Below are 13,420 nucleotides of genomic sequence, written 5' to 3' on the forward strand. Positions count from 1 at the left end.
TGCTGTCCTGTCAAGAAAGTGCAGAGCTGTTTTTAAAGATGTTTGGATGATTGGTCCTCAAAGTCAGAACCAAAGTCAAAGATGCAATTCATTCCTCACAGAATTCTGAATATGGGTTTTATTTCAGTATCGCTGGTGGTTTATGAAGACAATATTTCCAGAATCAAAGAAAAGCCATGCAGAATGTTTCATTTAGACTAAAATAGTGACATAGTTCAGATAGTTTGGGTACCCTGCCCTGACAACCGTGGAGAGCTGGAATGAACAATAAAGTTGACAGGTCCTTTCAAGGAATGAACGTGTTCACCCAAAAGATTTGTTCTTTTGGTAGACTCGTCCACAGCATTACACCACCAGCGGATTGACTGTCGCGGACTGGACTCGATGTGGCGCAGAAGTAGGCATCACGGGATGTAACGGCTGTCTCTCGGAGTGGTTGTAGTGAATTAAAAAATATATATATATACTCAGGGGACCCAGAATATAGGATACCAAGGGGAGACGGGCGCCAACTTAAGGAGTTAACACCAGCACGGGGCGGAGGGAGATACCGGAGCGTGGCCGGAGGGACGCTCTAGCAAACCTAACCGACACTGCACGCAGAAATGGCGGAGCACCACGCAGCCAGCGACGGCAAGCACAAAGCGCCCACCAATGCCGGGGGCTCGGTGCACGGAAACAGCCGACCCAGCGCCGCGGGTGGAGGAGGGGGCAAAGGAGGCCTGTCTGGTGGACTGACACAGCCAGCAGGGTGGCAGTCTTTACTCTCCTTTAGCATTCTCTTCCTGGCCTGCCTGGCTGGATTCAGCTCCAGACTTTTCGCGGTGATCCGGTTCGAGAGCATCATCCACGAGTTTGACCCATGGTAAGCAACATTAAGCTAGATGACGCTCTCTGGTTAACTACTTGCAGTGATAGGTGTTTGTTTTTTTTATTACGGTTGAATGGTTCCTGGTGGTCATTTACAAATTTAGTAATAACGTTTCATAGTTGTCACGTCATTAATTCAGCACGGTGAATGTAACTTTCACCAACGTTACTAAACAACTGACAGTTGTTAGCTCTCCTTGTCAGCTCCTCTACCCAAGATAAGCGGTCGTTTTCCCGATAATGACCAAAGTATCTCTGCCGTTCCTTGACCAAACACACAGATTAGGAGGTCACTGACCAAATCAAATGACTGTCACAGGGACCTTGACCTTTAAAGTCCCTGATATCATTCAGCTAGCTAGTGTGGAGTGTGCTTTGACCACTCTTGTAAGACTAAACTATTAGCCGCATGCACAGCTTCATTTCGCAGGAGGTGAGCATGTGGAGAAGTGAGGAGGACGTGCTTTCTCTGGACTTCCAGAGTATTTTGAGGCATGATAATCACTTCGGAGTGGTGTTTCCCGTATCATGTATATGTAAGACTGATTGATGCTACTTTAACAAGTTTGGTTTGAGACCATATGAGTTGATAATTTTATATATAAAAGGTGTAAAACCATGCTGGAGAGTAAGAATTTCGTGCGTGTAAGAGCCGGTGCTGCATGCTCATCATGGCAGCAGACGGTTTGTAACCCGGAAGCCAACTTATCCGGTCTGGTGAGACTGTCATCACAATGCACTGTCATCCCCTCCACTGTGGCTTCAACCAGACAGCGCGACTGATGCATTCATTTATGAAATTCCAAGGACAACTCCATCTAGTTCAGGGTAATATTTGTGTCTTAAATTCTGTTGGTGACTTGATTACGTTTAATAGCCAGGGGCCAAGGCTCAGGTTTAGGTCGAGTTTGACATGGGTTGAGATATTTGAATCTGCTCTGAAGAATTACCTTAGTATTGCGAACTAGTGGTCCAAGACCCGTGAGGGGCTGCATTCTTTCTTTATAGCCTCCATATATCCGATTATCATCCTGGGTGGTCACACAGTTGGTATTTTAATAATGATATTTTGCAAACCAGTGTAGTAATGGTGAGATTAAGGGCTCTGAGATTTAGGGGCGGAAAAATTGTGATCATTTTCATTGCAGTTTCCCTAATGATTGTCACAATCCCCAAAACGTTATAGTCCTATGGAGGGTAAATTCATCTGTTGTAATGCTCCCATTCATGAACAGAAATATGTAACCTTAGGAAATAATAATAAAATATTATAGACATATATATATATATATATATATATATATATATATATATATATATAAGTGTATTAGCAAGGTGTATGTAGGAAAAGAAAATGAATAGAAGAAGAAAAGTGTGTGTCATTATATAGATAAATATTGTAGGTATAAGCTGTAATCTGATTGACCAATATAGCAAGTGTCATTGCATTTTTCTATCAAAATTGTGTCATTATTCTCGTTTTAATTGGAAGACTCATTTAAAGCTAAAGGTGGGATTTTTGTGAGGATATGTACTAAAAAAAAAAAGAAAAAAAAAGATGTTTTATGAAGTCTTTGGCGTACCACTTGCATGCTGGGATATCGCTGTAACACTACAATGTTTAAACTACAATGGTACTTTGACACACATTTGACCCCGAGCAAGTATTGGGCCTTCTGTGATCCAGACATATCACCAGGTCGTATTCCAAGTTCGATAAATGCACGATAGTTGAGCTTTCGTAAGAGCTGTGGGTGTAAAGTGGCATCAGTTTCCACTTACGGAGAATTAGTATTGCGCAGCATTTTGGAAACAAAGGGGAGTCAGTCTTTGATATTTGAAAGTTCCAAAGCCCTCGCTGGGCTGGACTGGTCTACATCTGTTGTTCTCCATAACGCTCTCTCTGACCCTTAAATCAAAGCAGCGGTTTTAATAAGCGGTGGGAGGCTTAAATGTGCAAATAGTAACAAAGTGACATTTTATATGACGAAACATTAGCAAGCAAAATAGACATAATCGTTTAAAAAAAAAATCCATTAATTAAACCAGATTGCACCAGAACTTCGTAAATGTATTTGACTTGAATTGAGCCACCTTAAGTTCTGTCTTGCTTGAGTCCTCATAAGGATGCCAAGAACTGATCTTTTATCTTATTTATTTTTCAGTGTGTATAGCACTACCATAGCTCTAATTTGATATAGAGTAGATTAATTTCACAAAAACTGACCCCTGTGTGAGCAAATTACATATTATTTAAAGGTGTTTTCTTTCTTCCTGTATTTTCCTCATCGCCTTCTTGGCTTTCCATATTGCATTGTGCATGCTTATGTCTGAACCTTTTTGACCACAAGAAACACTTACATAAACACATCTTTTTATTTTATAACTGCAGACTCACAGGATTCTGATTGGAAGTAGTTGTCACTCCTAGACGCACATAATTGGGGTCATCAGAGTGAATGTGTGGATGCTGTTATTGATTTTATTATGTGCAGAGCATGAAATTATCCAAAGCCTAGCGTTATGTTAAACAAACTGGCAATTTGAAGAATCAAGATAGGATTTCCAAGTGCCTAAATGTCAGGCTTACTCTGCAATATACAAACATTACAAGCTGTGCTAATTCTATTGGCGAGCCCCCTTTATGGCATGCCTGTAAACTTGGATGTGCTCACTTGGTTTCCTAATATTTGTTGATAGTTTTAAGGCCAGATGGCGGTTAGTTTTTTTTTAATCCTCTTCATTCTCAACAGCAATAGAAATGTTGCGTCAAAACTTAAAAATGCATTACACGCTCTTTGATCAAGCTTTTCCTGTCTGAGAAACTCTTGAGCCCTTCAGGCAATGAATGTGTTGTTGGTTTCTGTAAAAGATTTTACTACTAGACTGCACTTTACCTTTTGTAAGTCATCAACCCTGCTTATACAAGTACATTCGTATTGATATTTGCCAAGCCGCTGGTGGTGTTTCCTCACACGGGTGACTGAAGGTGAAGTAGACGGAAACCTGGATGGATGGCCGTATGGGAGGGGAAGCCTTGCCAGTTCTTGTACTTTCTGACAGGGAAGTGAGGGGGAAGGCATTGTCTCTGTCAAGCAAATAATGAGCTGGGTACTTGGGTATAATACACACACAAACAGACCTCTCGCTGTGTCCTGTCAGTATCAGAAGTGCTGCGTTGCATCACTGGTCGAGGGAGATGCATGCTGTGTGTCTTACAGGATGTTGGCTTTTATTGCCCACCTTGACTAAATGCTGATGAATCACTTGTTTTCCACCAGACACCATCATTTTCAGTCACCCACCATGTAAAAATTTTACAAAACACATACACTACCTCAAAGAGCACAGGAGCCCGGCAGTGCTGCCGCTGCTCTCAACCAAGTACATAAGTAGAAATGGCAAAAAACTAACATCTGTAGATCGACAGAAGAAATTATCAAGAAGTAAACAGTTGCAGCACTACATTCGTTGACTGTTAAGGTCTCTGATTTGCCCATTTGTTTTGTGCATTTTTCAGTCCAAACTTGCGGAGAATGCTGGGCTTCAATAGTGCAACAGAGCGATTTGTTTACTTTCACATCTTGTCAATGTAAAGTCTGTAGCCACGGTTGGTTGGAGTTCTTGCTGCTTAATGTCATTTGAAGTTGAATACTTAGAGTTTTAACTGTCAGAAAATAATCAACTTTAACTTTACGATCCCCTGGTGCAACTTCTGCTGCACTTCTACTGACTTATGGCATGGACTGCATGGTTAAAGTGTATGCAGTGATTGGAGACACCTGGCGGTGAAGAATAACTTAAACAGAAAAAAACCCCACAGTGTTAATCGCTCAGTCAAATAATAGCCTGTCTGTTAGTTGTTAATGTGGTTGGAATGCTGTAATAGGTGCAATACTTAGCTGTTATAGCATTGCTAATAAAGAAGTACCAATGGTAGCCATGCAAAGTTGGTATGTAACATGCTAGATAGAATAGAATTTTTGACAAAGGATTTGGGATAACTGTTTTATTCAAGCTGAAAATGGCAATCCTTGAGATGAATGTGCATTTTAGGAAAGAGTTGAAGAAGTATCGATAAGACCAGCTGCTGTTCACACATCCATCACCACAGCAACACAACCAGGTTAGGATAACAATTTCAGCTCTGAACAAACTGCCTAAAATACATTAAAACCTTGAGAACACATCCTTATTTATTCTGTCTCCACGTAGCCTTCTCACCTGCCTCTCTCCTTGAACAAGATTTTAATTTCCCTGAGGAATCTAAATTGTAATGGCTACTCTCATTGGTTCCCTTAATATCCTTAAAGGAGTTGAAGTAGGCTCTGTTTAGTGTGTGTTTAAATCTACTGGCTCTTTAGGAGGCACTGAACCTGCTTTTGATAGTTGATAAAAGCAGTGTGATTCAACTCCTGAAACATTAGTGGATACCTCCTTCCACTATCTATTATCTCAAACACTTTCATATCAGTTATTGCATAGGACAGGGTGTTTTAGTCCCTTGGACCCTCAATAATCTAGTCTTTGCTGCTGCAAAGTTAAGCGCTGTGAACCCCCCCCCCCCCCCACACACACACACACACACACACACACACCAAGTGATGTTACCACCTCAGCTCTTAAAAGCTATCAAAATTAGTGACGGTAACAGCTTTTATGTGTATTTTCTCTTTTACACACACACGCAAAAAACATGACACACATCTCAAAGTAGATTAGGCCATCCTGGGAGCGGCTGCTGGCACAGCAACATGTTGGCTAGTGCAGTAGTGTGGGAAAATGGAGAATAAGTCAAGATTGATCTTCCTAGCAGACGCTTGGCTCAAGATGTGAACCCTGATGACTGACTGTCCAACAGCTTATGAAATATTATGCATCGAGATGGTGTCCAGTTTTCTGCATTAAAAACAAAATTCTACTAAGTCATCCTCTGTCATTACGGGTGCTTTTTCATTTTGGCCCAATCTTTTTCTAATACTTGAGAGTGGAGCTACAAGCCATTTCACAGAAGACTGTCACACCAAAACTAATAACTATTTTGTCTCTGGACAGCTGTGGCGCTACCGTTGGGTGCTCCAGGGAGAGATCAAAGCTGAGTAGCACCCTTCATGCTACAGTGACTCCCTGTCACCTCCTGAAGAGCAAAGTGGTATTACGAGTTGACAACAATCTCTGTTTCATTAGAGGATTGAATTTGTTATAGTTCCCATTTAAACTGTAAAAGTAATTTATGTGAATTCACTAGCTATATGACCTGTCAGTCATAGGCACAATATTCACATCTGGAAACTTTCTATCGAAATAAATGGGATTTTATAGGAATAAACTGGAAATTTGGAGGTAATCTATACACTGTAAAACTATATGTACCTTTGCATAAATGAATACAAATAAGCAAGATTAGCACAAAGCTAAACTTCCAATGGAAATTTGTTCTAAATTTTCCCATTAATTCGCCAGAAACATCCCTCACCTCTGCAAACCTACTCTATAAATGAGAGAAAAGGGGAGTGTACATTGCCATTCAGTGAGAACAGTCGCTGGCTGTCAGCAGGACTTTAAAGCTCTCATTAAATGTCAACAATGTAGCTGAACACAAACAGAAACACTGGATAAACTTAATGCACACATCTGAATGTGTCATGCAGAGTAGAGATGCATGGTTCATGCAGCTTTTGTTAGACTGTTTGTGCTGTGTTGTTATGGCCGCTTTGATGTGGTTGACCACCCGCTCTACAGAACCCATTTGTCTGTGGAAAAACGGAAGGACCAGTGAGTGTACTGAACATATGCAAGCCTGTAATTGGGTGCACTCCTGTTGAATGCCTGTGCAAGTGTTTTCTCTTGCGTGTTTCCATGTTCTGTGCATGAGTAGCACAAGTGGTTGCCAGGTCAGCAGTCTGGGTCTATGCTTGAAGTTCTTCTCTGTCTTCCATTAGAAAACCAAGACACATAGAACAATTATAGTTGGTCTGGGTTTGTATCAGTGGGGGAAGTGGCTGCAAAGTCAGACTTATGTTACTGGTGGCTGAGAACCACAGTAGAAAAATAGTATTGTGACACTAACAGTTGAAGAAGATGGATGTGCAGAGTCACCTCTAAATTTGGAACTCATTTTGTGGGACAAAAAAATGAAGTTAGAGTGGGATGACCTGGTTCTCCCTGTTGGTGACTATATGTTTACTGTCATTGTAGAATGGAGACTTTGAGAACATGGCTTAAGATGCCTCGTTGCCATCTAGTCTTCCAAACATTGACTTTGAAGGGGGTCCATGATGCCCTCTGGATGGAATACACAAGGTCATTGGAGGTTGGGGGGGGGGGGGCAGTATGAATCTGTGCTTATCATCCCTGTTGTCCTACTGACAGGAGTCAGTATGCAGCTCTGTGGGCGACCGCACCTGCATACAGAGAGGAGAAGAAAAGAGGAGTGAGAAAAACATTGGATGGATAGTAGGAGGTGGAGAGGGAGAAAAGGAATGAATGGCTGCCAGGCATCTAATCTGAGGGAGGTTTTGGTGGTGGAGCCAAAGAGATTTCGCTCCTCCAAAAGCTGCTTCATCATTTCGTTTGTATGTACATATGTGTATGCTTTATGTTTTTATGCAGGGCAGATAGGGGGATTCATTATTTTGTCAGCCTTTGCCTCAGGTTAAATTGAATGTCTTCTGTAGCTGATAGACTACTTACAACAGGGCCAATTTAATAGGATCAGCTGCTTAAAGCATCTCTAAAGCATTACTGAATAGTTCAAATAGCTCAACTCAGCTTATTCTTCAGTATTTTTCTCCTTTCAATTTAATCCCTCCAACATTTTGCAGAAACTCCCTAGAAATTCTCCGACAAGCATCCTCAGCATCTCAAGGTAGCTTGCTAAGAGCTGACTTAATCAATCAAATCCCCAAAAAGAGACTATTACGAAAGCTAGGTATTATATTGGAATCTTTGAATGGATGCAAATTCATTCAACCTTCAATTTCTTTCACATCAACAGTTGAACCTCGGCCACTGTCATCAATCTATGTCATCTTATTTGCAGGTGCCGTCCATGGCAATAAACTACATAAATATCAGCTGATATAAGATACTGATATATTGCTAATAAATCTGAGCATCTCGGTTTAAAACAAATATTTACTGACTTACCCGACAAAAACATAATTTTCATGAGATTGTACTTTTTTAATTTGAGGCACGATTTTTTTTTTGTACCAAGATGTAGAAATTTATATTCAGAATGTGTTGTGATTTTGCCTGTGATTTTCTCAATCGTTGCTGTCAGAAAGAGGTCAGACTATGGTGTTTTGGACTATCACTTTTTTATGCTGTACCTACCTTTTTACACACCCTTTCAACCTATCAGTAGACTAAGCTAATGTTAATGTAGCAGGGCTCAAGATTACCACTAAAAGAATCCCATATGTGACTCTTCATTTGTGTGTGAGTGATATTTTTAATGAGTGCATGATGATGGTCTGTTCAGATATCCCTCTGTTATGATTACTGCGCAAGCCATTGTAGTTTTAAGTAAATGTGTGCAAACTTTGTTAAAACTGGATTTTGTTTGAAGCGCCAGCCCTCATCTCATGATATTTCCCGGTTTACCCACTAATGGTCTTTTGTCGTTTTTGCTGGTCATTCTTTTTCTATTGTTTCTTGGGCGTAGATGCGACCATTTTTCACCTGCTGTGTTTGTGTTGTCATCAGACCATTGAGAGGTTATTACTTCATTCTCACACTCTAGCCACTGGCAGGTCCACCCGGTGTGACATTACAGAGTGTGATGATCTAAGGCTGTGGTTTTGTTTCAGGTGGGCAGAACATCTGACAACCAGACAACGGCCCAGGATTACTTTCTGTAGTTGTAGAGCCCATATGAATGGAGGAGTAGTTGAAGGGAGGAGAGAGTCGGAGACAGCTTGGGCAGAGGATGAGAAATGACTGATGGACGAATGGAGTAGTGTCAAGCAGGACAGAATGACACTTGGAGAAGGCAATCTTTGGCTGGCTGAGAAAGATGAGCCTGTCACACGGCTGTGCTATCATTGTGGTTATCAAGTACAGCAGCTGGCAGGTAGTCTGGGAGAGCCACACCAGCTGTGAAATATGGATGATGCTAACCCCCTAATCCTAACCCCTACAGGAGCCCTCCCTGGGTACCAAGATGCTGCTGAGGAACTTGATGAGTCAAACTGCACTGTGCACTGGGATATCCACAGACTAAATTTTCTTCCAGAAGGATAGTCCTAATTGCCAAAAAAAAAGCATGTGAGACAGCCTGCGGAGGCAGAGCCCACACAGTCTTCATCATCATCCACTCAAGGCAGCAGTGCTTGCTGTGGTAAGCACACTGAGACTTTGTAGCAAGTCCCGCCAGTTAAAAATATTAATGCAATGGTCAAATCCATGGTGAAATCTTCAGGATAAGAGCTAGTTAGCCACTAAATGAGGTTGCATTAACTTTCATTATTATGTGCTCATTAAAATGAAGATGTGTTCAAATTTACATCAAGAATATGAAAATGTAATTTTTGAAGTCAAACTTAAATGATACAGTAGGTGAGAAATGTGATTTGAATTGATTCAATCTGGCTTCATAAGAGTGTTCTCAGTGCACACCAACAGCAAAGACGGTCTGTGTGTACGAGACCACCTCTGTTTTTTAACCGCTCAAACGTCATAACAGTAAATACAAATGACAGCAGGCTGGACTGTAACCGCGACGTGTTGTGATTTCTCAGAAGCGTGCCCTTAGAACAACGGTTGTGTTGCTAAGTGTGGGCTCAGCAGGCCGGGGGGGGGGGGGGGGGGTGGTGGTGAGGAAGGGGTAGGAAGGAGAGAAAAGCGAAACTTAAGGAGAGTAAAGGAAGACATAAATGTGTGATGAGGAGCCAGGAGGAGAATTTGTGAGAAAATGAAAGAGGTGGATTGAGTGAGAGAGTGAAATTAGGGAGAAGAAAGACGGTGAAAATCAAAATTGACCTACTAATGTATTCCTGCTTTGTGGTTGAGAATGTCTTGGAAGTAGAACAGTAAGTGTTGGAGGGCAATTATTGTTTTGATGCTGAAAGAAATGATTAAATGGCTAGATTATAGCGTAGATCTGCAAGGTCAGAGAAAAGGAATGTGAAAGTACAGGGATGAGTCCAAGTATGTTTGCCATCTCATAAGTTCTGTTGCTCCTTTGTGAGTGGGAAAAGTGCTTCAGAGTTCTTTGATTTTTTTTTTCTCTCGCTGTGATGTCAATTACAGCTGTCAAATCGTTCAGGAAAGTGACATTTTAACATTCTGATTAAAAAAAAAAACCCTCTCTTGCTCTTTTCGCGCCTTGTTTGGAATGATAACTGTATATATTGTATGTGCTTCCTCTCAGAGCAAGATCAAATGAAACGCATGATTTAAACAGAGTCAGCACTAACATAGCTTGCATGAAACTTTATCTGGAGCTGCCATCGCCCTCTTGCCGCCATCTTTCCACTGTCTTTCTGCCCAAAATCCAAAGTTTTTCCCCAACGGGGCTTTTCAGTTGGCTGGAGGTGCAGATCACTCTCTGATGAATGTAGGTCAAGAGATGGTGAGTTCATTGCCAGAGCCACCAAATCCACAAAGTGACATTGTGAGACCACCAGTATGACTATGATAATCAGTGGCAGCTATTATCCAGTGTTAGATATTTTGATCCATGGCACACAGTAATCAGGTAAACAGTTATCAGTTCACACCATTAAAAGGTCTGATGGATTTTATGATCCACCGAATGAAGGTCCAAAATCAAAATAACAAAGCAGTCATTTAAATGGTAATAGCTGCAGTGTCATTTGCAATCAAAGCAATATTCTCTTGTCATATTTTGAGTGGATTCGCTTGTTTATCCACAGGGAAAGACCAATAAATTCCAGTGATATTGTGGTTGTTTTTATTTTCACCAGAACCTTAAAGCCAGTGTTATTTCAGCCCCAGAGTCATCCACTATCCTCTCCATGCCGGTCAGTGTCAGAAGGCAGAATGTAATATGAGTGTGCACTGAAACCAGGTTTGTCCTCATGGAAACTGTGGGTATTGTTGGCATGCAGCTAACCTGCTGCTGTAACAAATCTAAGGAGTGCTTTGAGAATAGCGTGACTCATTGTAGCTCTGGGCAACTGACAGTAGGCATCGGTGCACTTGCAGGCTTGAAGACATCTCCAATTTCTAGATGTAACCTTTTTGATTCTGGTAAATATTACAGGTTTATCATAGATTTCTTTTTTTTTTTTTTTTTAAATAGTTTTTGACAGATAAAGCAAACGGCTCTCTATGAAGGTGAAAGGCCAAAATGGAAATAAAAGGTTTTTTGATTAGAAACAGTGTTTGAGTTTACAGAGCAAAAAGCTTTTATGTTTGCTAAAAGGAAGTCTTGCCACTAACTGTTTAGCATCATTTTCACGTACCTGGGTAATAATTAAAGCTATTAGGTACTATGTGGTGCTCTCATCATGTCTGAAGGGAGCAGAGTTAGGCGCGTCGTTGTCACTATAGAGAGGAGAGAGATGTGATAACTGTTCAATTGGAAATAATTGCACAGGCTTTCTGTCAATCCATCCTCAAAAGTGTTCTTAGTGTTGGTGCACTTGTTCCGCGAAATGTCAGAGAAGAAGTGGTTCTATGTGATGAAGAAAAGGAATGGAATCTTCAGAGAGGTTTCATATGGAACAGAGGATTTTTCTACCTGACCAATTGTTATGTGAAGTAGGTTGATTATTTCCCTGTCCTGAATGGACTTGTTGGGCATAAACAGAGCACAGAGGTCTTGCCCACCATCCCCACAATTTTTGTTTTTAATGTGTAAATAAACCCAATTATTTAAATACAAGTATAGCAAACCAGAAGTGGTAAAACACCAAGCATTTTGCCAGGTGTAGTTCAGAGAGTGCAGATAGGGTGTATTTTTGCTCCGCATACATGTTAGAGTCAATGCACTTGTGATTAAACAAGATATAAAGCAGCAGGGTGGCGTTACAGGCTGTTTCCAGTAGTTGTTGTCCGGTTCTTGACACCATCTTCAAATTTTGAAATTAACCTCTCATCAAACCTCTTGATAAAGACAAATAAAGAAATTTTAGTTGTAGCTTTCAGGTTCTTGGCATCTTCACACATTCACTACAGTCTGATAGCGTGAAAACACAAAGCCAACTGTCGGTGCCATAAAAGTATCAAAGTTCAGTATGTGGGGAAGTAAGAATATTGTGGCTGATAAATAGAGCCAGTTGGTCCGGTCTCACCAAAAGGATGATTGCACTGTTGGTCAGATAAGTCCCATTAAGAGTTTTAAGGTCCCTTTTAGTTTTGTTCTAACATTCTTTTGTTTTTCTCCCCGTTATCTCATTCCTCTCTGGTTAGAAGCGATAGCTGGTGCTTGAAGGGCTCCTGGAGCATGAAATATGAGATGATGGATGCTTTTTTTACAGTGCTGTTTTAGAGTGCATGTCTTAGAGAGCAACTCGTGGCTCCTGGAAATTCCTCAAGTGTCCATTAAAAATTGCAGCTGTAGTTAATTATCTAGATTGGTCTTCAGCCCCTAACAAAAGTCCTGATTCTGATTCTTTACTTACTGTATATGCATCGGTTATGGCAGGACGATTATTATCAACGCTAATGTTTTACTTTTAGACAACTGGCACTACCTTCCTGCTTTTCATTTACTGGGCCAACCATATAACTTCAAGTTCAAAGACATCTTCTACTCCGCTGTCTATCATCTAAACCTCTGACCTTCAAAGCTTCTTTCTTTTGAAGCAGATGCACTGCAGTCATGATATCTTCATGGAGGTTATTTCTGATACTCGAGGAATGAATCCAGCGTGGATGATGGCAGCTGCACCTCTCCATTAACAGTATTGCTTAAGCTTCATTGGAATATATGAAGGAGATCATTAGGCACTAGATATGATTTCACTCAGGAGAGATAAGTGACCGCAGACTTTGACATTTCCCGTTCACGATAGCTCCAGCAATTTAACAATTACCACAGTCATTAGACTTTCATTCTCCATGACTGCTTATCCTGACCTTGAAACACACTTTTCCAATCAATCTTGCTCACAAACTGACAGAGGCGCTTGTATTTCTGTCACTTTTACCTTGTTTGCAGTTTCCTTGATTTCTTTTATATGCCTCCATTCATTTCTCATGAGAATGTCTGAGTGAAGTAGAAAGTGAGTCTTTTACTCAAACTGATCAAACTCCCCTCCAGTCCTCTCAGCCAATCAGCTCATGTCAAAATAAGATTTACTTTAGGCCCTGTGTCACCTTTCTTTGTATTTAGAAGTCATTGTGCCTTTCTAGTGATAAAAATAATCCTGAAACCTTTGTGTTATAACAATAAAAGCTGCATTTAGGTTTTTTTTCTCTCATTGATGGCATACTAACCTCCTTACTCTCTGTCAGTGTGCCAGTGAGGTTGTTAAGGAATGTATTTTTTTTTTATCATTCTCTTACCATTGCCATCTGGCACTTAATATGATGCGAATTCCTGTGAGATTAACTGCCAAAATTAATCTATTTTCCT

General features: G+C 40.8%; 1 protein-coding gene across 1 annotated transcript in view; it reads left to right on the forward strand.

Annotated features, from left to right (window-relative positions):
- Positions 1-355: 355 nt before the first annotated feature.
- Positions 356-13,420, forward strand: part of LOC147240722 (dolichyl-diphosphooligosaccharide--protein glycosyltransferase subunit STT3B) — a 69,050-nt gene continuing 55,985 nt past the window's right edge. The window contains exon 1 of the mRNA XM_086192989.1: positions 356-865. Within this exon, the coding sequence (XP_086049115.1) occupies positions 606-865 (260 nt within the window). The 5' untranslated portion in view covers positions 356-605. The remainder of the gene's footprint in view (positions 866-13,420) is intronic.

Source organism: Aulostomus chinensis, chromosome 22 (genome assembly GCF_037954235.1).
Source record: "Aulostomus chinensis isolate RoL2024-O1b breed Wild chromosome 22, RoL_Achi_v1.0, whole genome shotgun sequence".
NCBI classification, from domain to species: domain Eukaryota; kingdom Metazoa; phylum Chordata; class Actinopteri; order Syngnathiformes; family Aulostomidae; genus Aulostomus; species Aulostomus chinensis.